Raw genomic sequence first — 26396 nt, 5'->3', positions numbered from 1 at the left:
AAGCCAAGAGTAAATAAATGAATGCTGACAAATTTAAATATTTCCAGTCCCAGCCTCGGTCACGTCTTGGCATGGGATACCCCATACTGACAGCCTGCACTCTGGCAAAGTAGAAATGCCTTTTCCTTGCTCTCCAGCTGTTTCTTTTGAGCTTCCAAGTTGGGAGGGAATCACCCCAGCACCCTGGGATTTGGGCCAGACAGGTTCATTCCATCACTAACCAGCCCAGGCCCTTCTCAACCCTCCATTTCCCAGGCTGATGTGAGGCCTCTCCTGGCCCGAAGTCCCACCAGGAGATGATAATAATCATGAGCCATGAACAAAGCACATCTTGATCTGGGATGATCCCCATGATGCACCTAAGGGAGGCTCAGAGGGGTGAAGGGACATGCCCAAGGTTGCACAGCCATCAGGCCTCTCCCCCTCACATGGCCCACCCCTCGCCCAGACCCAGCCTTGCCATCATCATCCCTGAGAGACGCTGACCAGGCCTGCTCACAGGATCCCCCAAGGGAAAAGGAAAGGAGAAGGTGATGCTGGTTTCCCAACTCCTCCCAAATTCAGAGACAACAGGGCCCTGAGGCTCCCACAAAACGCCAAATGCCCCTGAGATGCCCAGACTTTTTTCTGGGGTCTGGGAATCAGCCCAGGGCAGGCTTTGCAGTGGCAAATACAGGGGAGCCAAAGAAGGAGAAAAGAGTGGAAGGGGGGAGGAGTGAGGAAATGAGGGGGTGTCAAGGGCACCTGGGAAACCCACTGCCTTCTTGGGGGGCTTAAGAGGACCCTCCCATGCCCAAATGCAGGCTGTCACCCTCTCCCAGTGCATGAAACTTTATGGTAGGAGGGGGTGGACCAGAGGGGCAGGGAGGCTCTGTGACTTCAAGGAAAGGTACAGGCTTTGCAGACAAACCTGGCTTCCAAATCCCAGCGCTATCATTTACCAGCTCTGTGGCCATGGGGGCTCGTTATTCAGGCTCTCTGAGCCTGTTTCCTGATGTGTAAAATAAGGGTACTAATACCCACTCCACAGGCTGCCACGAGGATAACATGACTCATGCAGGTAAAGTCCCTAACACGATGTCTGGCTGACAGGAAGTATGTGCACACATTCCACAAACACGCTCACTCTCTTTCACATACACGCTCACACATCACACACACGTCACGTGTCTTCACCACACGTGCACACACACACACACACACACACACACACACACACGTCTTGTCTCCAGCACCTTCTCCCCAACAGAAACAGCCACTATGGCATCAGCTTTCTCTGCAAAGAAGTGGGGAGGCCAAGCTCTTGGCCACTCCAGAGAGATGGCCCCATCTGGCTGGCTGCACTAGCCTTCCAGAAAGCCCATCTCTGTGTCTCCCTGGATGGGATCCTCCAGGGAAAATGCTAGGAAAAATAAGGCCCCCAGAGTTCACTTCTCCAAGGTGTCAGAAGGAGGCCCTCTGGAGAGGCCTGAGCAGTCCCCTCTCCAGGCTGGATGTTGTCCAGAGATCTCATGACAGTCACCATCAGGCACCCTGTGGCCTCAGAGGGGAGTGACTGCAGGCGTCCTGCCTGCCCAGGATCACAGAATGTCCTCCTCCTGACACTCTGAACCCTTAGTGCGAGACTGAGGAAGGACAAGGGTGAGCTGGCCTGGGTGGGGACTCTGGGTCAGAGCAAGGGCATCTTCCCTATGGTCCTGACCTCCCGCCCCTCCATGCAGGTGTCCCCACCTGATGGGCGCCCCGCGGCCCTGCGCCGGCCTCAGCAGCACGGTGATGGTGTTCTCAGACTCGCCCAGCGGCGACGGCATGTCGGCATAATCAAAGCTGGGAGCTGGGGAAGGGGACAGGACATAAGCACAGAGCCTGGCCACTGGACCAGGAAGGTCAGGCCTCCAGCCTTCTTGACCCCTGTCCTCAGATCTCTTCCCCTTCAGCCTTCGCCTCCTTGTTCCCTCTGACCTGAGCTTCCCTGACCCCTGACCTCAGCCCTTGGATTCCACCGATCATCGTCTCTAGACTCCTCTGATTTAATCCTCCCTGACCCCTGACCTCAACCTCTAAATGGTACATTTATCTCAGCAGGAGCCCTCCATCACCACCCCCAGAAGCCTCACCCCCTACCCATGGAACCCTGAGACTCTGTGCCTCCTCCAAAGGGGCCAGGGCGGGTCTGGCGGGGCTCACCTGAGATGTTGGTGGTGATCTCGGTGAGCGCCGCCTGGCCGAAGCCTTTGCCCGTGCGGGCCCGCACGGAGAACAGGTAGGTGGTGCCCGGGTGCAGGTTGGAGAAGACGTGGTAGGTCTCATTGCGGAGCTTGGAGATGGTACGCCGTGGGCCTGGCACATTCACCGCCGGGTCTGACGACTCGATGCTCTGGTAGCTGATCTGGGGGCAGGATGGGCAGGTTGGCGGGCACAGGGATGGGGAAGGGCATCACTGGTCCCATAGCCTCCCACCCATCATGGTTCAGGTGAGCTAGGGATAAGGTTGGGCAAAGGGGAGAAGCTTGGTGGGGGGACCGTGGATGCCCCTTAGTCCAGGCCTCTGGGCACCTTCGCCTGACTCTTCTGCCTTCAGAGTCCCTGTCCCCATAACACATGGGGCACAGACCCCAGCCATAGTGGAAGGAATCCCGATGATCACCTCTGTTCCTCCGCCCCATACACTTCCCTCTCCAACCTGTGGGCCCACCTTCCACCAGGGGCCCCAGTTGTAATAGGGTCCAAACCCACCTCATACTGAGTGATGAGGCCATTGGGTTCCTGGGGCTCCTCCCACTTGAGGAAGATCATGTCCTCCAGCGGAGTGAAGGTCAGGGACTCAGCTGCAATCCCGCCAGGCACTGCAAGGGAAAGGCGACATGGGGCAGAGAAAAGCAAGCTTTGGAACCAGATACCTGAGTTCAAATTCCAGCTTTGCTATTTCCTAGCTGGAATGCTTGGACCACTCAGCCTCTCTGAGCCTCAGCTTCCTCATCTGTGAAATGGGGATGATAATAACACCTCCCTCACCAGAATTAAATGATGTGATGTACATAAAGCCCCAAGGCAAATAAATATCAGCACTCTCATATGGTTCAGCCTACGCCTGAGTACTCGAAAAGGGCAGCTGGCACTTTCATCACTGTGCAGGATGCATTTGGCAGAGAAGAATGAATGCTCCTATTTTGTTCCAGTTGAGTGGTTTTCAGAAAATATAGACATTTGCCAGAAAAATGAAAACAACCGCATTAGAGTGGCAGGATTATGGGTGGAGTTGTTTTCTTGTCTAAAAATTACTAATTACACAAACAATATGTTCAATGTAGAAAATCAAAATAGGCATAAAGAAAATTAATGGCACCTACAATTCCATCACCCAGAGATAAATACTGTCAACATTTCAGCAGAAGCCCTTTCAGGTACGGTTTTGTTTTTGTTTTGTTTTCTTTTAAGGTATCATCTTAACAGCAGGCTCAAGGAATTTCTTCTAGGAAGAGAACAACCTTTGTTTGGGAAAACACCTTGATAAACCCTTGTGGGGAAGCTGAACTCCTAAGATAGGGGAAAGCAGAAACCCAGATAACAATCAGGGGCAGCTCAAGTGCCTTGTGTTAAAATGAACAGTTAACAAGGTGACACCACTATCCACCCACCAAAATGATAAAAGGAAAAAGACAATTCCAAGTGTTGGTGAGGATGCAGAGCAACCGAAATTTTCACACACTGCTAGTGGGAGCATAAATTGATACAACCACTTGGGAAAACTGGATATATCTACTTATTATGAACACATATCCTATAACCTAGCCGTTCTACTCCTAGGCATAAACCCATCAGAAATGTGTATATCTACCAAAAAAAAAAAAAAAGAATCTACAAGAATTTTATTTGCAGCACAATTTAAACTAGTTGAAAACAACCCAAATGCCCAACAATAGTAAATAAGAAAAATAAATGTGGTATATTCACATAATGGACTATTCAGCATTGAGAATGAATTCTCTAGAACTGTACACACAACATGGCTGACTCTCTCAAGCATAAAGCTGAGAAAAAGAAGCCAGTCATAAAAAGAGTACACACTGTATGATCCCATTGATGTAATGTTCAAAACCAAGCAGAAATTAATCTGTGGCAATACAGGTCAGGATAACGCTTATCTTTGGAAGGTTGTGAGGGGGAGGGTGCAAAAAGGGGGGCTTCTGGGCTGCTGGTAATGCTTTCTCTTGGTCTGGGTGTGGGTTATCCTGATGTGTGCCATCTTTGAGAATGCTTTGAGCTGACCACTTAAGATAAGCACACTTCCTGTAAGTATGATACTAATACTTCAGTGGAAAGTAAAAAATATTAAATAATGAGCAGTTATCAGAGGGAGGGGGGAGAAGAGGGACAGAGAAAGAAGAAAGAAAACCAAGTAACCCAAGTGAGGCCTGGCCAGGGGTGGGGGAGGGGGTGTGAAGCAGCCGCAACAACATACCTAGCAGGGGGAGAGGGGAAAGGTCAACAGATTTTAAGAATGGAGCAGTCTGATATTCAGTTTGAGGTTACCTGAGAAGGGTATCAGTATATGCTACCCAAAATATGCCACTTGGTGTAAGAATCATTTTGAGCTGAATTGAGAAGGCAATGTAGGAGCATACATGAGAAAAAATTCTCTGCCCTCCCCCTATTTGCCTAAAAGTAGGACATAAATTTGTAAAGGTGCCCCCTTCCCCTCTCTACCAGGAAGGACAGAAGTTAATCACTGAGAAAACTAGACCCTTATCAGCCTGGAGGAATCTACCTAACAAACTTTACAGACTACCATTAGTTTCCCCAAATATTTGACTTCCCCTAATTTGCTGCCCCTAGAAGCTCAAAGTCCTTTTCCTTTGTCTTGTCACTTCTCTAAAAATTCATTGTTCTTTTGTTAGGACACTATATAAGTCCAAGTTCTCACCACCCCTTTGAGTTACTCATCACTGAGTACTCCCCTGTTATGGGTGATGCATGTGTTCATAAACTACTATTTCCTAGAAAGGAAAATAATCCGAAAAAATATGTATATGTATATATATATCTTATATCTGAATCACTTTGCTGTACACCTGAAACTAACACAATATTGTAAATCAATTATACCTCAATTTAAAACTTTTTAATAAAATAAATAAATTAAAATAAAAATAAACTCTTGTTTGTTTTTCTCTTGTTAATCTGTTTTTTCTCCGTCTAATTTACAAGGCCCCAACCAATGAACCTAAGATGAGTAGAAGAAAAAAGTTAAGTTTTTCCTTTCCTACATTTGCAATGATTCAGGGTAAACCCCTCTAGTCCTCACTCCCATCCCCAGCAAATCCTCAGCGCATCAGTGCAGGGCATAGAGCACACACGTTGCCTCCGGTGAGTGGGGTTTTCTGGAAATCAAGGAAGGAGTTGAATTTTATATCTGGGATGCTGCTGTGCAGAACAGAAAACTGCATATGTGAGGAAGCAAAACACAAAACAAAACAAAAAACTATTAACCAAGGAGCTTGGGGTTACCTGGGATTTTACAGCGATCTGGAGAACGCTTTTGCTGGCATTAGCGTGTAGCTGTTAAGAAAAACAACTCTCAAACAGATGGCCAGGTTTGAAACCCAGCTCTGCTACCCATCTACTAGCTATGTGCCCTCATCTGTAAAATGGGAATGGTAATAGTAAATAACCAAATAGGGTTGTCGTGAGGATCATATGCATTAATATATGAAAAGCATTCAGAATAGTGCTTGACATATAGTAAGTGCTTAATAAATATTAGCTTGACGTAAGTAGAACAGTGCACCCAACAAGGACAGAACGCCTATTTTTTTCAAGTAGATATGGAACATTTATCAAAATTTAACCATATGTCAGGCCATAAAGCAAGGATCAAATTTCAAAAGACCAAAACTAGAGTATATACTCTGACCATAGTGGAAGTAAACTAAAAATCAATAACAAAAAGATAATTAGAAAAATCCCAATTGCTTAGAAATCAAGCAATGTAATTCTAAGTAACTCTTGGGTCAAAGAAGAAATCATAACAGAAATTAGAAAATATTTTAAACTGAATGATACTGAAGATAGGATATATCAGAACCTGTGGGATACAGCTAAAGCAGGGCTTAGAGGGAAATTTATAGCTTTAAATGTATATATTAGAAATAAAGAAATGCTCAGAATCAATGATCTAATAAGTTTCTATCTCAAAAAGCTAAAAGAAAAGCCGGTCAAATCCAAAGAAAGTATTTTTTTAAAAAAAGAAATAAAGAATAGAAAATATTCAATAAAGAAAATAAACTAGGCCAAAAGTTGGCTCTTTGGAAAGATTAATAAAATTTATACACCCTTACCATGAGAAACATGAGAATAAGAGAGAAGACACAAATTACCAATATCAGGAATGAAAAAGGGAATAGCACTATAGATCCTACCGATGTTCAATAAATATAATAAGATAGTATTATAACCGACTTTATGGCAAGAAATTTGACAATTTAGGTGAAATGATCAAACTCCTTAAAAACGCAGTATACCAAAACTGATACAAGCGTAGAAAACCTGAATATTCCAATATCTGTTTTGAAAATTAAAACTACTATTAAGAAACCCTGCCACAAAGAAAACTCCAGGCCCAAATGACTTCACCGTTAAATGTTCCCAAACAATTAAGGAAAAAATATACCAACTTAACCCAAAGTCTTCAGGGGAATAGATATCAGTATCGTTACTTTACTGTTATACAGTCGGTTTAATCCTAAGCAAATAATTTCCCATAGCAATTTCAGTCTCAGACATGCAGCGTCTGTGGGAGGCACTGAGGACACTGGGAATAAGGGGGCTTCTTACCATCCTCGTCCGTCTGGAACGTGACCTCCTTGCCCTCCTTGCGCCCCTCGGGGTTAGTGAGGACGAGCCGCACGTGGACATTCCGGTAGGGCAGTAGGTTCTTGATGGTGTAGCGGCTGACACCCTGCTCTATCTTCACACATTCCCGGATGGTCTGGTTGTGGCTGCTGCCCAGGGTGTAGTGATAGCACAGGGACACAGTGTAGGTGTGGCAACGTGTCACGTTGTAGCCCAGTGGTTCCCACTGCAGGGTCAGCTGGCGGGCCTGGATCTCAGCAAAAGCCAGGCCTTTGGGGGCCCTCATGGGCTCTGGGAAACCCAGGAGGCAGAGAGAAAAGATAGAAGAAATGGGAAAAGAAGAGTAGATGGGAGAGGAAACATCATTCAGCTGACTGATATCAACCTTCCTTTGCCCCCAAGAGTCCAAGAGACCCCCTAGAAGAGCAAAAAGTGAGTAAAAGTGTGTTTGGAGTCATGCAGGGCCACATCTGAATCCTGGCTCTGCCACTTGCAGCTGGCAACCACTGGCTAAGCTGCTTCACCTCTCTGAGCTTTAGTTTTCTCAACTGCAAAATGGGATAATAGGCCCTACCTCATAGGATGGCTGTGAGGTTTAAGGTAATACATGCAAAGCATGTGCAATAATGGCTAATACACAACAGGCCCTCAAAAATTTTAGCTATAATTTTTTTAATAATACAGTTCACCTCCTATTTCAAGATCGTGCTGGAGGACGTCAAGACAGTCTGAATCAACCAACTGCTGTATTTTCCTTAATTTATTAATTCCAAACTTGTTCTAAAACAGCTTATAGTAATATATACGATACAATAGTATAGAGAAGTCAGGATGATGGGGGAAATGAGAGGCAAATAGTTAAATAATGCCAGAGAATGTTAGGAAAATAGAAATGCATGTCATTAGGTTCTATGTGGAGCTAAAGATAAGATTCAAATTAGGTGGTGAGTTTCCTGGCTGCCAAAGCAAAAAGGGAAATACAATCTGTTAGATGATGATAGTGATGATGATGATGATAATGGCTGTTAACATTTATTAGAGGCTTTGTATGTGCTAGGCATTGTTCAGAGGCTTTAAAATGCTTTATCTCATTTAATCCTCTCTGTAATCCAATAGACAGGTGCGATTATTAGCCCTGTTACACACATGTAGAAATGGAGGCACACAGGAGAGATAAGTAACTTGCCCACAGTCGCACAGACAGTAAGTGGTAAAGCTGGGATCCAAACCTGGACAGGCTGGCTTCAGAATCCACACTCTTAACCACCACTACCCCGCCTCCCCATGAGGAATTCACTGTCCAAAAAATAAAAATAAATCACACCAACGCCTCTGGAGAGGCAGCTACCCCAACACAAGGGAGGTGTATATTACTGTGCTTTACAGCCTCTTGATGATTCCATAAAACCAGAAAGTTATCCTCATTTCATAAGTAAAGAAATCAAGGCTTCTGAAGCAAAGCCAGGATGGAGCCCCGGGGGGCTCAGACCCCAGTCCTGCATCTGCATTGACCAGCTGTGTGATCCTAAGCAAACCTCTGGGCCTCAGTTTCCTCATCTATAAAATGATGGAAGAAGCCAAGATTACTAATGATCCTCTTCTCTCTTGCCCGCTGACTGTGCAGGTTCTGTGACACCTGCAAAGTTTCCCCAGTTAGAGGACCTCAGGACACACCTTAATGAACAGGAAAGAAAGCACTACTGCTTGGCCCCCTAAGATCATTAATTATGACCCTATTATCATTTTTATATGATTAATTTGCTCAGGATGCTGTTTACAAAGATGATGCAAAGAGAAACATCAGGCTGCTCTTTACTTGGGAATGCCTGGGTAGGTGGCACAGCTTTAGACACTGGTCCCAAGGACAGCACAATGCAAGTTTGTTTCTGCCCAGGAGCTTTCCTTCCTTCTCTGGACCACAGGCAAGTGGCAGTCTCCAGTCATACATCAGACCACCAAAGAGAGATTCCAGCACATGCTAAGAGCAAGGCCCACCTCTTGACTTCTTACAGAGAGCCTGGCTCTCTTCTCCCCACAAACGAGGCAGACTCGATCCCCACCCGACAAAAACGTTAAAGGGCTGGCTCCCTGCTCACTGCAACCTGAGGGTTGCTGGCTGCAAGCCCACTTACCACACTTGTGTTTTCTCTCCCTTTCCTGGCCCACAGAGATTTTCCTAATGGTTTTCTATATAGTTTTGTTTTAACCCATCGTTCTTATGTGTTTGGAGAGGAGTGGGAGGATTTTGTGTGTGCTCACTCTGCCATCTTGTTCAGAGATCCTTGCTTTATTCCCTGACTGTCTGGCCCTGGTCCTGGCTGCCCGATGTGTCCTGTTCCAAGGTGTCTATGTCTATGTCTATGTCTATGTCTATGTCTATGTCTATGTCTATGTCTATGTCTATGTCTACTAAAGCCAAGTACCATGGCTTTATTTGCACTAGTGAGAGTGGATCTCGTTTCCCTGCAGCTCTGCTCACACCATCCCACCCCCGGGAACACCTGGTCCACATTCTTTACCATCCTTCCAGGTTTGGCCAAAGTGCACTGCTTCCTTCATCATCTGGCAGCATTTAGAGAAGGACATGAAACTTTAAATATAAACCAGTAACACAGGCTGGGTCGGAACTATGACCAACAAGACTGTAAGTGTCCCATCCAAAAGGGGCAGCTGCCACTCAGTTCCAGGTGATATCGCCATGCAGGACTACAGGCTCAGGGTTGCCAGATCCTCCCGTTTCTTAAGAGAAGCCAGAAATTCCGATTTGTGTGTGTGAAATCTCCAGATTTTTAAATACTGGCAACCTACTCAGGTTTCTTAAAACCACTTTGCAGGGCACAAAATGGTAACCTCTAACTTGGAGGATGAAACTTTCACCCTCGTGCTTGGGTATCTCATTCTCCAACAGCTGTGTTAGCCCCCATCCACCTCGCTAGAAGAAGGGGTCTTTGAAAAGAAAGCTCACTTTTCTTTCTCTCCCGACCCTGAACAAATCTGGGCAGATCCAGCGGCTCAAATAGTTTGCTGACTAAAGGCTGATATGTTGATTGAGGGGTGTGAATTCATGAGTCTCTCTGTGTTTCCAAAAACCATCTGGCACCCAGACACACTCTCTTCAGCTGCCAGCACACGCTGGCAAAACAGAACTTGGGGACCTCAAAGCCCCATCTCTCTAAATTCCACATGGCTGTAGGCTACTCAGAGATCAAAGGTCAAAATGCACATTAAAACAAGAAGGTTAACAGTTAACATCTGTTAAATTAGGCCAAAATGTGTTGATTTTAATGATGTTAAGGAGGACTCAATAACCCTGAAACATTAACTGTTTCTTGAGGAAGGGGCTTTGGAGTGGGGTCGGGTGCTCCAGAGTTCAAATCCTATCATCTCCACCTCTCATTAGTTCTGTGACTTCAGGCAAGTGATTTAACCCCCTTTTGAACATCAAGTTCCTTGACTAAAAAATGGAGATATAATAACACCTACTTTGAAGAGCAAGTGTGAGAGTTACATGAGGTGGTCTAACTTATAGTAGTTAATTAATTAATATGTACACTCTAAGGGTGAGATACACCCTTATATACAGCAGCACCCTTTATAGTAACAGTATAAATTAGTGCAACCATTTTTAAAGCAATATATGTCAAAGTCCTTTCTTAAACCACCCCGACTACTCGTCTGAAAGAAATAACTCAAGGAGGAAATAAAGCACGATAAGCACTAAATTTTTCAATACAGTATCATTCACAATAATAGGAATCTAGAGACAAATAGCCCAGCCATATGGAGACACTCAGTGGACTCCTACAGCCAATAAACATAATTATAAACAACATAACACATGTTAACAACACCAAGAAAAGGAAGCAGAATACAGAATGCTTTCTACATCCCAATGACAAGGGTGTGAAATGTGTACTGTAGGCATGTGGGCAGAGATTTGAAGAAGGCAGGAAAACTAAAACAGCTGTTGGGCTAGGATGGTGAGATTTAGAGTGATTTCTTTTAAATGCCTTCTACTGACGTTATATTATTGTTTTTACATTAAATAATATTGTGGGAGTGGAGTTTCATGGGGACCAGGGAGATGACAACACAGCTGGCCAATAGCAAAACAACTATGGGCCAAGGTGCCTAAGCAAGGAGGGGTGGTGATGCCAGCGAAGAGAAGGCAGGGTGAGTTGTCCGGCTCCTGCCTGCCTGGTCCCTGCCCCAGGTCCCGTCCCGGCCAGCCTATGTAAAGTGTTTAGCAGTGCTGGCACAAAGTGGGCACTCAGCCCACAATGGCAGCTGCTGCTGCCGTTCCTGATGGTGTGGTCGTGACGGTGGTGGTGGTTTCAAACACTAGACTGGAAGGCAGGACATTCAAACTTTAGTTCTGACTCTGCTACAGACTCACTGCGTAGATTTGGGCAAGTGACTAAATCTCTAAATCTCAGTTTTCTCATCTGTGAAATGGGAACGAACAACAGCTGTCACCATAAAACATGGGTTCTTAACCCACTGTATGATCACAGGCAAGTGCCTTCCTCTCTCTGGGTTTCATCTGTACACTAAGGAGAGTAGAAGAGAGATTCTCTGTGGATCCCCGGCTCTGATTTCTTTTATTCCAAGTACTTGACCAGAACTGGCTTTGAAGAGTTAAAAACTCCATAGCAACAATAGTTGTCATTTACTGAGTGCTTACTGTGTGTTAGGCACTATACTTCACAGGCGTTTAATGCATTTGCATGCCATCACCTGCATTTAACCCAAAACACTGGAAGGTCCCACGGTTCAGGCTTCACTGCTTTTCTCTTTTCCACCTACACTTATTCCCTAAAATCCAAGGACTAAATCAGGGGTTCTCAACCTCAGCATTATTGACGTTTTGGACTAGATAATTCTTTGTTGAAGAGGTTGTTTATACACTGCAGGATGTTTATCAGCTTCTCTGGCTTCCTCTACCCCTTAGACGCCATTAGCACCCCACCCCCAGATGTTACGACCAATATGTCTCCAGACCCTGCAGATGTCTCCTGGGAGACAAAATCACCCCCCAGTTGAGAACCACCAGCATAAGAGATCTCATCCAGTCTCATGGATGTAAATACCATCTACACCATGTCTATACTGATGACTTTCAAATTTATATCTGCAGCCCGAACCTCTTCCCTGAACTCCATACTCGTAAATCCATCCACCTGATAGATATCTCCACTTGAACGTCTAATAGGCATCTCAAAGTCAACATTTCCAACACAGAACTCCTTATCTACGGCACCCCATCTACTACACCTGTTCCTCCCGCAGTCTGCTCCCTCGCAGTAAATGATAACTCCATCCTTCCGGCTGCTCAAGCAAAACACCTTGGAGCCATCCTTGACTTCTATTTCCTTCTCTCACTGCACATCCAATCCATGAACAAATGCAGTTAGCTCTACCTTCAAAACAAACCCAGAAAATAAACCACTTTTCACCACCACCACCACTACTTCCTCCCAGCTCCCAGCCTCCACCACGTCCCAGCTGAATTGTTGCATAGCCTCCTCACTGGTCTCTCCTCTGGTCCCCTTGCCCTCCTGGAATCTATTCTCCACAAAAGGACCAAAGTGATCCTTTTAAACATAGTAAGTGATGTCATTCCTGCTCTCCAAACCCGCAATGGCTCCCCAGCCCACCCAGCATAAAATGGCTCTGAGTCCCACATCCCCAGCATGACTTTGACCTTCTCTCCTGCCAGCTCCCCCTCAGTCACTAGACCACAGTTCTACTGGTCTGCTTGCTGCTCCTCACACATGCCAAGCACGCTATACAGACTTCCTTGCTATTACGTCTGCCTGGAATGCCCCTTCCCCCAGCAATTCCTCCAGCTTCCTGTGTGGCACTGTCCCTCACCTCCTTCGGGCCTCTGCTCAAATGTCACCTTCTCGGCAACACGGTCCCCTGAGCCTTTTTGAAATGACAATTCTCCTGCCCCCACACTCCATCCCCCTTCCTGCTTTAACCTTCACAGCCCTGGTCATCTGACCATCCATATATTTCACTTGTTTACTGTCTCCTCCGCCAGAATGTGAGTTCCATGCAGAGCTCCGGCAGGAGGAACTCACTCACTAGTGGCTTTTGTCTGTCTTGATCGCAGTCTTATATCCTTAGCAACTAAACAGTACGTGACACATAATAGGCACTCAATAAACATGTGTTGAATGAATCTTCACACTTACCCTGTATGTTAAGGATTATTATCATTCCCATGTTACAAAACAAGGGGACTAAAGCTCAGGGAGGTTAAGTAACCTGACTCAGATCCCTCAGCTAGAAAGTAACTTCCACTGGAATACTCTTACCCAACACCCAAGGGTCTCTCTAAATATGGCATTAAACTATATTTTAGATGGTTCCCGGATCAGCTTTTTAAAATACTTAAGAATACTGATTGGCAAAAAATAAATAAACCTCAACCTAAACATGTAGCTTATCCAAAAATTAACTCAAAATGGATCATGGACTTGCATGTAAAACTATAACACTTTTTTTTTTTTTTTTTAAAGGAGAAAATTTGGGGGATCTAGGGCTAGGTAAGGAGTTCTTAAATTTGACACCAAAAGCACAATTCATAAAAGAAAATTTTGATAAATTGGCCCTCATCAAAATTAAAAATGGTTGCTCCGTGAAAGCTCAGGTGAAGAGGATAAAAAGACAAGCTAAAATCCAGGAGAAAATATTTACAAACTACATACCCAAAAAAGGACTAGTATCTAGAATGTGTAAAGAACTCTCAAAGCTCAACAATATAAAGTGAATAATCCAATTAGAAAATGGGCAAGGACAGGGACTTCCCTGGTGGCACAGTGGTTAAGAATCTGCCTGCCGTATATACAATGGAATATTACTCAGCCATAAAAAGAAACGAAATTGAGTTATTTGTAGTGAGGTGGATGGACCTAGAGTCTGTCATACAGAGTGAACTAAGTCAGAAAGAGAAAACAAATACCGTATGCTAACACATATATATGGAATCTAAAAATTTAAAAATGGTACTGATGAACCTACTTGCGGGGCAGGAATAAAGATGTAGACATAGACAGTGGACTTGAGGGCACGGGGTGGGAGGGGGAAGCTGGAGTGAAGTGAGAGTAGCATCGACATATGTACACTACCGAATGTAAAATAGTTAGCTAGTGGGAAGCAGCTGCGTAGCACAGGGAGATCAGCTCGGTGCTTTGCGATGACCTACAGGGGTGGGATAGGGAGGATGGGAGGGAGGCTCAAGAGGGAGGGGATATGGGGACATATGTATACATATGGCTGATTCACTCTGGTGTACAACAGAAACTAACACAGTATTGTGAAGCAATTATACTCCAATAAAGATCTATAAAAAAAAAAAAAAAAGGAATCCGCTTGCCAAGGCAGGGGACATGGGTTCAAGCCCTGATCCGGGAAGATCCCACATGCCGCGGAGTAATTAAGCCTGTGTGTCACAACTACTGAGCCTGTGTTCTAGAGCCCACGAGCCACAACTACTGAGCCCGAGTGCCACAACTACTGAAGCCCACACGCCTAGAGCCCGTGCCCCACAACAAGAAAAGCCACCGCAATGAGAAACCTGTGCACCACAACGAAGAGTAGCCCCCGCTCGCCACAACTAGAGAAAAGCCCGCGTGCAGCAACGAAGACCCAATGCAGCCAAAAATTAATTAATTAATTAATTAATTAATTAATTATTTTTAAACGGGCAAGGACATGAATAATTCACCAAAGAGGATATACAGATGGCAAACAGCACATGAAAAGATGTTTAACATCACAAGGCATTAAAGAAATGCAAATTAAGACCAGGATAGGATATTACTACACACCTCTCAGAACGGCTAAAATTTTTTTTTAAAATAATAATAATGACAGCACCAAATGCTGGCAAGGATGTAGACAACTGGATCACTCATATATTGCTGGTGAGGATGTAAAACAATACAGCCTCTCTGACAGTTTCCAATAAAACTAAATATGCAATTACCATATGATCCATCAATTGTACCCTCAGGCATTTATCCCAGAAAAATATGAAAAATTATGTTCATGAAAAACTTGTAAATGAATGTTCATAGCAGCTCTACTTGTAATAACCAAAAACTGGGACCAGTTCAAATGTCCTTCAACAGATAAATGGTTAAACAAACTCTGGTATATCCACACCATGGAATACTACTCAGCATTAAAAAGGAATGAACTATTGATTTACACAACAACTTGCATGAATCTCCAGGAAATTACAATGAGCAAAAAAGCAAATCTCAGTGCCAAGACAATTCAATGGGAAAAGAATAGTCTTTTCAATAAATGGTGCTGGAACAAGTGGACATCTGCAAGTGAAAGAATGAGATTGGACTCCTACCTCACACCATATACAAAAATTCACTCAAAATGGATCAAGGACCTAAATGTAAGAGCTAAAACTATAAAACTCTTAGAAAAAAATAAGGGTAAATCTTCGTGACTTTGGATTAGTTAATGTTTTTTTAGATATGACATTGAAAGCACAAACAAAAGAAAAAAACAGATAAATTGTACTTCATCAAAATTAAAAACCTTTGTGCTTCAAAGGACACCATCAAGAAAACTAAAAGACAAACCACAGAATGGAAGAAAACACTTGCAAATATCTCTGATAAGGGTCTAGTATCCAGAACATATAAAAACTTTTACAACTCAATAATAAAAAAACTGAACTTCAAAATGAGTAAAGGATCTGAATAGACATTTCTATAGAGAAGACATATAAATGGCCAATAAGCACATGAAAAAAGTTCAATATCATTAACCATCAGGGAAATGCAACACCACAATGAGACACCCCCTCATACCCACTAGGACGGTTATAATCAGAAGACAGATAATGACAAGTGTTAGTGAGAATGTAGAGAAACTGGAACCCCCATACACTGCTGATGAGAATGTAAAGTGGAGTGGTTGCTTTGGAAAACAGTCCAGCAGTTCCCTAAATGGTTAAACATAGTTACCATACCATGTATATATATATATATATATATATATATATATATATATATATATATATATATATATACACACACATACACCCAGCAGAAATGAAAACATATGTCCATACCAAAACCTGCACTTTAATATTCATAAGAATACTGTTCATAATAACCAACAAGTATAAACAACGCAAATGCCTACCAACCGATGAATGGATAAGTAAATTATGGTATGTCTACAAAACAGAGTATTATTCAACAATAAAAAGTACTGGGACTTCCCTGGTGGCGGGACTTCCCTGGAGGCACAGTGGCTAAGAATACGTCTGCCAATGCAGGGGATGCGAGTTCGAGCCCTGGTCCGGGAAGACCCCACATGCCGCGAAGCAACTAAGCCTGTGCATCACAACTATTGAGCCTGCGCTCTAGAGCCCGCGAGCCACAACTACTGAAGCCCGCGCGCCTAGAGCCCATGCTCCGCAACAAAAGAAGCCACCACAATGAGAAGCCTGTGCACCACAAGAAGAGTAGCCCCCGCTTGCCGCAACTAGAGAAAGCCCGTGCACAGCAACAAAGACCCAACGCAGCCAAAAATAAAATAAATAAATTTATTTTTAAAAAAATACTAATGCATGCCACAACATGGATAAACCTTGAAAACTTGTGCTAAGTGAAAGAAGCCAGTCACTAAATACTACATATTGTATGATTCCATTTATATGAAATGTCCACAAAGAGGCCAATCTATAGAGACAAAAAGTAAATTAGTGGCTGCCTTGAGCTGCAGGAATTAGGGGGAAATGAGGGGAGGGGTGGACTGCAAAAGAATACAAGGTTTCCTTTGGGGGAGATGAAAAATGTTCTAAAATTGATTGTGGTGATGGTTGCACAACTCTGTGAATATACTAAAAACCATTGAACTGTACACTCTGAGTGAATTGTATGAGGTGTGAATTATATCTCATAAAGCTGTTACCAAATAAAAAAGCCGATTCAAAAGGTTATACACTGTATGATTTCATTATCTATATAACATTTCTAAAGTGACAAAATTTTAGAAATGAAGGACAAATTAGTGGCTACCAGGGGTTGGCGGTGGAGGAAGGGACAGAAATGATATAAAAGAGCAACGAAGGATCTTTAAGCTGATTGCACTGTTCACTATCTTGACTGTGGTGGTAAATACACAAAGCAACCAACACATTTGATAAACTGTATAGAACTAAATATACACAGATACACACAAATCAGGACAAATGAAACCGGGGAAGTCTGAATAAGATCTGTGGATTTTATCAATGTCAGTATCTTGAGTGTGATTTACACTACAGTTTTGCAAAATTCAGGAAACAGGGTAAAGCGTATAAGGAAATCTCTCTTATATTTTTTCTTACAACCGCATATGAATCTTCTATATCTCAATAAAAATTCAACAACAACAAAAACGCTGAAATCACAGAGTAAGAAAATTGTTCTGTTGTCAATTTCTCTTCTGATTAAACAATAAAGTCTCCCCTGGTGCAGGTGTGCCATTGCGCGTAACAGCTGCATTACCCTTTGAAACAAGCAAAAGCGGACTTCAGGCTCAATTGCCCAGACAAGAGAATCCAGCTAGAATTTAATAACACTTTTATTTTATGGTGTTTAGTTGTTTATTTTATCTAGATGATATAATGTAGAATTAAGAACACAGATTCTGAAGACAGCCGGTCAAGTGTTCCAATCCTTTACTGCTCTGCTGCTTACTAGCTGTGTGACTTTGAGCCAGTCACTTAACATCTCTGTTAATAATAATCTGTACAGAGGTTACAGATTTTACACCTCATCTGTAAAACGGGTATGACAAAAGTACCTAGATCATGGTGTTGTTCTGAGTTTTAAATCAATAAATGACACACACACAATATATGTATAAATGTCCATCACAAAGTGAAATGTTAGCTATCATTATTTTCTTTACCATAACTAGGATTGAGGGAAGGTCACGATGTTTTAGAAAGTTTCAGAAGCACAGATCAAGGCCATACTACCGCTCGGAATGTACCCTTCGCCCCTCGGTTGCCCTGAGTCCATACCCGAGTATCTGGAGAAGGGAGTGGAGCCAGGAGGCACCCACCTGCGCACTTGGTGCGGCTGACGAGGGGCGGCCCGGGGCGGCCGGTGCCGCCGTCACCGGGGCGCGTGAGCAGGACGCTGATCTCGTACTCCGTGTCGGGGTCGAGGTGCCACAGCTTGTAGGTCTGCAGGCTGACCGCGTGCACCTCCGCCCACGGGCCGCGCGCCATGCGGTACTCAATCTCCTTACGCACGATCGGCCCGTCGCCAATGATTGAGTTGGTGTTGAGCTGGATGATGAGGTAGGTGGGACCAGCGCGCAGCAGCTGCGGGGGCGCAATGGGGGTAGGGGGCTCTGCAAGGAGATGGGAGAGAGACGGAGCCCACGGATGCCGCTATGAATCCCTGGCCCTCACCTCCTCACCCCACCACACCCAAAAGCCCAAGAGCCCTCCTGTTCCCCCAGGCCCCTCACGCAGCCCCCAAGCCCTAGACTAGACTGCCTCTCCCCACTAAATCCCCAGGCCCTAAGGAGCTCCCCACTCCAAAAGCTGACCCCGTCCTCACCCCTCAGCCTACACCCTCTCCCTCACTCCCTTCTGAATCCCCAAGTCCTCGCCTCCAAGGACTGACCGCTTGCCCGCCCCGGTCAACCCTAGGGCCCAATAGCCAGATCCCGCCTCGCCGGGCTCACACCTTGACCCAGTCCCCACGCGGGCCCAGCTCTCAGTCACATCCCCTCACCTCCAGTCGTACCTGATCGCGGGTGAGATTGTGTCCCTCCCCAAGCCCCGCCCCGCGGTCAGACCACGCCCCCGGTCAAACCCTTCCTTCCCTACCCGTCCATGGGCCACGCCCCCTGACAAGACTCCGCCCCCTGGTAGAACCTGCGCCCCCACCCTCCGCTCGCCCCGCCCCTCGGAAGCCCGCCCTCTGCAAGTGTCCCCGAGCTCACCTTTGACGATCAGCTCTGCGAAGTTGGAGACGCCCACGCCACGCGGGGCCTGGGACACGCAGCGGTACAGGTCCTGCTCCGCGCGGCGCACGGCGGCCAGCGGGAAGGTGGCCAGGAAGCGCCGGTGGCTGATGTGCCTCACGCCGGCCGCGGGCACCAGTGCCCCGCTCTGTCGCTGAGCGGGGAGAGGGGCCAATGGGTCATGGGCGCCGGGGAAGAAAGGTCCAGATCTCGCTGTGACCCGGGCGAGGGGAGTGGTAAATGTCCCGGCCCCATTTAGCCATCCCTACTACACAGGGACATTTGGGGTTCCTGGAACCAGCTCTGCCACAGGAAGGTGTGGGTCTGATTAAGGGACTGTGGTCGCTCTGCCTTTGATGGAAGGTGTGGTTGGAGGATCCTGGAGCCGCTCTCTGTCCTCGGGGGATGGGGCACCCAAGAGGGCAGAGCAGAGCCTAGGGAGAGCCAGGATGCATGTGTATGGGTGCTGGAGAATAACGGAAGGACTCAGAATTCCTCAAAGGAGCCAGAACTTTTCATAAGAAGTTGGCCAAGGTCCCCCCGCACTCCCACCCCACCCGCCTCACCTGCAGAAGGAAGCGCTCGGCCTCCGCTGCTCTGCCAGCAGCCATGCACTGGAACGAGGCGTTCTGGCCCGCGTTGACCTCCACATCTCCCAGGCGGGAGAAGTGCGGGGCCTTTGCTGCCGGAACAGAGCCTTGGCGTGAGCTGGGCTCGCGCCCCCTGTCAGCAGGAGCCGCAGCCACCCGTACCCCTCACCCTGCACCCCAGTGGGCTGGGACTCACCGCAGGGGTAGCTGAGAAGCAGGATGTCATCTAGGCCCATGTAGCCCCTGCGGTCTGAGGAGATGAGGGCCTCAAACAGCACCTGGGGGAGGTGGGAGGGTCCCTGTCATGCTGACATCCCTCCAGCCCTGCCTGGGGAGATGCCCACAAGAGCCCCCTTTCAGCTCTGCTCCAGCCCCATCCTCCTCAACAAGCAGCCCAGCTCACAGTTACCCCCCATACCAAGCCAGCTTGTTGTGGAAGGGGGTGTCAGCACCCAGAGCTAACAAGGTCAAGGCCAGAGGTTCCATCCCAATCCTGGACAGTTACCTTCAAGCCACAAAACTTCCCAGCCAGACAGGGTTTCCAAGTCAGCACTATTCCAACTCACCTCGACCCCAACCATAAACTATTCCTAATAACAATGACCTCTGACACTGAACCAGACTGAACCATCACTGAAGAACCCAATGCTGACCACAGACTGGCCACTGACCTTGACCACAGACTGACTCCTGATGCTGAACACAAACTAATTCCAACCTTGGCCACTTGCTTACTCTGATCTCATGCTGACACCCCTCTACCCACACCCCCAAGCACAGACTGACCGCAGACTGAACCCAGCCCACCTGATATTCATTGGGCCAGAATGTGCTGACAGCCAGCTCAGCCTGGTGCCACTGGCGGCCGTGGGATCCAGTCATATTCCAGACGGCACTGCCCAGGGGACCCCCATTGACACGCACATAGATGCCCAAAGTGCCCGGGCTGTGCCCATCCCGGCTGTACAGGAAGTAGCTGAACTGCACACAGTGGGTGTCATTCTCACTCAGACTCTGGAAGATGACATGGGCTCGCTGGCCTGGAGCATGCTGGGAAGCATTGACCATCAAATAGGAGCCTGGAAAGAGAGGAGGAAGAGGCAGGAGCTGAGAACTCAGGGGAGGACCAGGGTCAGGTGGGCACAGAGGAGGAGGCAGAAACAAAGGACTCCAGGCATTTGGACCCATCTGGAGTCAGGGGCCTGAGTTCTGGTCCCAGCTCTGACTCACTGGGTAAGTCCCTTCATTTCCCTGCATCTGTTTCCCAAAGTAAAGACTTGGAGCAGCAAAAAAACACACAAATCTGGCTGTGCCAAAACCCCTTTCTGGCTCCTCACCTCACCCTTTACGACCTCAGTCCAAGCTTGTGCTGATCCACAGCTTTCCCCACATTCTGAGCTGTCCTGCGAGGCAAGGACTAGGACATTCATCTCAGGAGTCAAGAGTCCGGCACATGACAGGCCCTCAAAGTCCACCTCTTCTGAAGCCCTCCCTCTCCATCCCTCTATGGGTGTCTCTCCTGGCCCTTGGATCATTAATAAAGTATGTATTGCTCTCGCCACCAGCCTGTGATGCCTCAGGGCTCCGCTGCGTCCCCAGCACAGGTCTGCAAGCTGAATGAACTTACAGAACAGAGATGGAATGAAAGGGCTCTAACTTCCCTTCCAGCCCCCACCCCCTCAATCTAAACTCCTGGGATACAATTCTCTTGATTTCGAACCTAGAGAAAGGCAGCCCTGCCCCTTCCCCAGAGATCCAAGCTGTATGCTGGGAGTGGGGGAGAGGGGTGGAAGGGGAAAGGGGGCTGGACTCCTCAGGACCTGGCTGGGGGATTATGGCTTCCCTCCTGTGGGGAGAAGGCCCCAGCAGCTGCTAACGGGGTGCCTGCAGCCACCCAGGGCCGCCTCCCCCCAGGCCTGGCTGCCTGCCCACACAAGCCCATTCAGATCCCAAACCACGAGGCTCCCTGCCCCAGGAGGGCTCTCCAGGGACTCCGCTGGAGGGAACCACATTCATCTCTGGGAGCCAGAAGCCTGTGAAGAAGGCAGCTCCTGCATCAGTCCTGGTGGGGTAGTAAACAAAACTCCAGGTCCCCATTCCCACCCAGGAAGGGGCGCATCCCAGCCCCCGCACAGTCCCTCTCGGCCCACTCCTCCATCCTCTCTCCTCTCCCTGGGAGCAGCTGTGTGTGTGTCTCTCTCCCCCTTTCAAACTGACACTTTGTTCTTGCCTCTCCCTCCTGCTCCCTCTGCCTCTCTCTCTTCTTCTTCCCTAGTCTTTTCTCACTCTGCATCCCTCCTCTTCTCTTTCATTTACTCCCTTCATCCCTGTCACCCCTCCTTCTCCTCTCTCCTGATCTCTGACTCCGAGTGTGAATCTCCCTCCTTCCTCCTCTCTCCACCTCCAACTCTCTTGCCCAGAATGTGAGCACCAACACGGCAGAGAGACTGTCCATCTGGCTCACCACTGCATCCCCAGGATCCAGCCCAAGGCCCACACTACATACAAAATTTCTCTCCCCCTTTTCTCACTGGGTATGTCTCTGCTTGTGTGGGGGAGAGAGAGAAGCAGAGCCCACACAGGGTGGTCAGGACTCTAAGAGGTGAATTCAAATCAGCTACTTGTACCCGAATGCTAACCTGTACCAGGCCAAGGCTGGGCCCTGGGGATATGGAATCGGCCCGCTCGGCATCCTGCCACGGTGGGCACCTTGACAGATCACTGTCACACAGGTCAGACTTTGATACCTGCCAGGACAGAGGTCAAACAAGGAGCTGAGAGCCCTGTGAAGGCGGAGAGGAATGCCCCAGAGAGGGCACAGTGTGAGCAAATGCACAGAAGAGGGGAGGCAGGAGGGCCTCCGGGAGTCGAGGCGAGGGGCAGGAGCCCAGGCTGCGGAGGCTGCCTGTGCCGGGTCGTGGAGGGCCTCTCTCCTGCTGGCTTCAAGTCCTGGTCCCACAGTGAGAACCTTTGCTGCCCCTCCCACGCACTCTTGACAGCAGATGCGATCTCGGCCATGCTGTGAGCTGAGATGCGATCTCGGCCATGCTGTGAGCTAAGCAGCAAAGGCCCTGGCCCACTACTGTGACAGGGCAAAGGGGAGGGGCCATAGGCTGTCCCATTCTGGGTTCCCTCAGCAAGCCCTTTTGGTCCTCGCACTATGCTATGTCCTCTGACTCAGCCTTCATCAGTAATAAAGGTGATAATTTGGCCTCCACCTGTCTTATCCTTTCCTTAATCCCCAGTTGCTTCTGTACCCAGTGAAGAGGAGTGCTAGTAGTTGGACCCCCTCAAATATCTCCAACAATAGCATCTAAGCATTAATTGAACCCTTACATGCCACCCCCATATTATGTACTTTATAGGCATTATCTAATAATCCTATGAAATGGATTATTGTGCTCTCCATTTTATAGTTAAGGAAATGGAAGCTCAGAGAAGTTAGGTGACTTGCCCAAAGTCACACAGCTGGTAAAGTGATGAAGCAAAGATCTGAAGCCCAGCCTTCATGACTCTGGAACCAGTGCACTAGAGGCCATCATCAGGGTAGAAGGCCAGGACTAGAATCTATATAATTAGTCTCCTCTCAGTCCAGTGTTCACAACGCCAAATATTCCCCATCCTGAAACAGGGGCAGGGCAGGGCAGAAGTCGGGAAAGATCCAGGAAGAAAGGGGCAGAGGCAGAAAGGTTTTACACACATCCAGCCCCCAAGGTTACTGCTCTGTCAGCATCTTCAAGTCCTGGGAGACCAGGATTCAGAGGCTCACAGGGAGAAGAGAGCCTCCCTGAAGGTGGAGGATTTAGGAAGGCCTGGCAGGAGTAAGGTGGATCCTGAACTAAGCTGCCATAGGAGTAATGGGAGGTGGGCTTTATCTTACAGTTTGTAAGGGTCTTTGATTACTTGAACCTGCACCCATTTAAAGGTAAAACTACCTGATGTACACAATTGGTCAGGGTCCAGAGAGCTCCATATTCAGTGTCATTTGTGTCATTACAGATGCCAGAGCAGATGGAGGCCCAGAAAGATTAGGTAAATGTACCCAAGGTAACACAGCAGGTGGGTAGCATGCCCCTGCAAGGAGACGAAGGGGGAATGGTGACTGAGAGTAGGCTCACCATGGGGCAGGTCCGCAGGAGCCCGGGTGCCAGGGTGGATCCTCACTTGCTCCCACTGGAAGTCATCGTACTGGGCCTGGCTGTACTCACAGGGCACTGCTGGGTCACTCGCCTCCTCGAAGGTGCAGCCGGCTGTGAGGGAAGGGCCTGCTTAGCCCAGGCTAGAGCAGGGCTGCTGGCCAGAAGGGCTCCTGGGGCTACCCTCTAGGTGCCCCCCACTGTCCCTTCCTACCCAGGCCCACCCTCATCCCCTCTGTCTCCTCAAGCCCTCCCCCCACTGCTCCCTCCCTCTAACCAAACACTCCCTCCCCGACCCTCTCCTTCTTTTCATTGTCTCCTCCCAATGCCAAGACCTCCCCACATTGCCCACCCCCCCAGTACTCCCCAGGACCCCCCACTGCTCAACCACCAAAGACCCTCCTCAACAAAAACCAGTTATCATTACTATCCATTAAAGCCTCTCAACAACTCATGAGAGCAAAGCTAGAATTATCCCCACTTTACAGATGAGGAAACTGAGGCCCAAAGAGGCTGTGACCTCCTTAAGGTCACACAGCAGGTTAATGACAGAGGTGGGGTTTGGACCAAGATCCTCTGACTGCTGGTCAGTGTTCCATCACCTGACCCTCCATCTTTGCAGAGAGGACAGACAGTGGGCCCCAGGACTGGCAGGGTCATGAATGCCCTAAGTTAGCCCGGATGGTATCTCCTTAAAAATAGGAACAATGTCCACTGATGACATCAGGCTTACGACAAGCCCTGCACAGTGCTAAATGCTTTAAGCGTGGAGTCCCATTTAGGCCTCACCTTCTAAGGAGGTACCACTACTGTATTATTCCTACTTGACAGATAGGCTTAAGTGATGCACATTACCCAAAGTCACCAAACTGAGGTCTCTGCCTGCAGGAATGTGGCAGGCAAAACAGCCATGTGTGGACTGAGGACACATATGACTAGAAGAAGCAAATTCCCATGATTTGGAACCAATATGCATAGTTTAAGTAAGACAGGGATTGAAATGGATGTGAGTCCTTTGGTCGGTAATGAGGTCCATATATCTTAGCTGGCTCATCAAAACCCTGAGTTGGACGTAATACACTTGAGAACACCACTGGTTCAGAAAGTAACTGCAAACAGGTCCCTGAACTCACTCCTGAACCTTCGTGTTTGGAGCCCCATCAGGGGTAAATGAAGGCATCTGAGACCCGGGAAAATGCATGGACAAGTGGCGGGGAAGCAGGCACAAATCGGGCCAGGCCCTGTCCTGGGTGCCTATCAGCCGCTGGTACTTCTCCCCACTTGACAGATGAGGTGACTGAGGCTCCGAGGGGTGAAGGGATTCATCCACAGTATACGGTGGTAGATAAGCAAGTGGGCTTTGGCATCAGACAGACTTGGGATTGAACCTTGACTCTGCAATTTGCCAGCCCTGTGATGGTGATCCTTTCTCATCCTCAGTTTCCCCACCCACAAGTGGAGTTGTTGAGGTTTCAGTGCGGGGGTCCACTTAGCACAATGCCTAGCACATGCAAGCACTCAGGAGATAGCAGCTCTGCACCTGTTCCACCTGAGCCACCTGAGTAACAGAAGCAGAATTTGAATCCATGGCGGTCAGAGGCCGAAGTCCACATTTCTCACCAGAAAAGCCTTCACTATGAGAAGGAGCAAGTTTTAGCTGCTTCCCAGCCTCAAGAAGAGGAGGGACAAGAAACAGAGAGTAACTGGAGAGTGAGTGCCACGTGCCAGGCACAACGGTGGGCATCTGCACGCACTGCTGGTGACCTCACTTTCAGGAGGCTCTGCTGTTTCATCTGCAGCAGGGACTTCTCCAGGTTTTCGCGGATCATGTGAAGCAGCATCTCGAAATGCACAGCCAGGCACAAGGGGCTTGCCACTACTGGTGGGGGGGGGGGTCTCCCTTTCCTCTTTATGGACCCCATCAGAGTGTAAAACAGTAAAAGGTGGGCATAAGGCTGGCACCAGGTGGATGGGATGAAATAACAGCAGCCTCTCTCCAGAGCTGGGGCAGGACGTTGGCTGAGCTCTTTGCCTCATTGTGTGAATAGCCCTGGTCAGCATGTGCCCTATGGCCTGTGGAGGTGGATTTTAACCCCATCTGTGCTGGGGAGGCCTCAGCTCTCCCCCTAGAAAATGATCCATAGCACAGCAGGGAGAGAGAACATAGCTAGTAGGGATGATCAGGGAGGGCTTCCTGGAGGAGGGGACAGCTGACTTCATTCAGCCTGAGCTGAGTCTGTGCCTGAGGGTCTTAGCCAAGGCCTCCCTGAGCCAGACAAATTACCAGAAAGGGAACCCCAGGATATAGAGTCTCGCTGGGGCTCAGGTCCTTCCTGTTCCTTCTCAAGTAACAAGGCAGCTGCCCCAGATGTCTCACCCATGGCCCTGCGGCGAGCTTGGGAATGCCAGCTCCTTGGCTTCCTCCTGTCCATTCTGAACCAGGCCACGTGAGCTGCCAGGACTCCCAGCCTGACTGACCTGGTCAGAGGGACCCCCAGACTGTCTGACCTTGGCCAGAGTAACCCTGAGACTGCCTGATGCAGGTCAGTGACCCCCCAGACAGATAGACCTGAGCCAGAGTGGCCCCGTCATCATCCAGATGACCACCAGACCATCTGACTTCGGCCAGAGTGACCACCAGACTGACTGACTGAGCCCAGACCAGCTTACCATGTCCAGAGTGACCCCTGAAGTCCTGCACCTGTCCCAAGCCAGGGTGATCTCCCCAGCTGACCATTCCCATCCAGAGTACCCCCTTCCGTAGGCAGAATGATTCCCTCTCCCTGATCCATGCCCATCCCCAGCCCTG

At 47.9% G+C, this 26396-nt stretch overlaps 1 protein-coding gene across 8 annotated transcripts in view; it reads right to left on the bottom strand.

Annotated features, from left to right (window-relative positions):
* PTPRU (protein tyrosine phosphatase receptor type U) overlaps positions 1-26396 on the bottom strand; it is an 81181-nt gene that overhangs the window by 41775 nt on the left and 13010 nt on the right. For all 8 annotated transcript variants that reach the window (XM_068539331.1, XM_068539333.1, XM_068539332.1 and 5 more), the window contains 10 exons: positions 23570-23701; positions 20259-20530; positions 19648-19729; positions 19428-19543; positions 18841-19015; positions 17947-18240; positions 6835-7143; positions 2737-2846; positions 2188-2389; positions 1732-1834 (listed from right to left, as the gene is read on the bottom strand). In XM_068539331.1, the coding sequence (XP_068395432.1) occupies positions 1732-1834; positions 2188-2389; positions 2737-2846; positions 6835-7143; positions 17947-18240; positions 18841-19015; positions 19428-19543; positions 19648-19729; positions 20259-20530; positions 23570-23701 (1795 nt within the window). The remainder of the gene's footprint in view (positions 1-1731; positions 1835-2187; positions 2390-2736; positions 2847-6834; positions 7144-17946; positions 18241-18840; positions 19016-19427; positions 19544-19647; positions 19730-20258; positions 20531-23569; positions 23702-26396) is intronic.

Source organism: Eschrichtius robustus, chromosome 3 (assembly GCF_028021215.1).
Source record: "Eschrichtius robustus isolate mEscRob2 chromosome 3, mEscRob2.pri, whole genome shotgun sequence".
Classification (NCBI taxonomy): domain Eukaryota; kingdom Metazoa; phylum Chordata; class Mammalia; order Artiodactyla; family Eschrichtiidae; genus Eschrichtius; species Eschrichtius robustus.
This window is presented reverse-complemented; position numbering and strand designations above follow the sequence as displayed.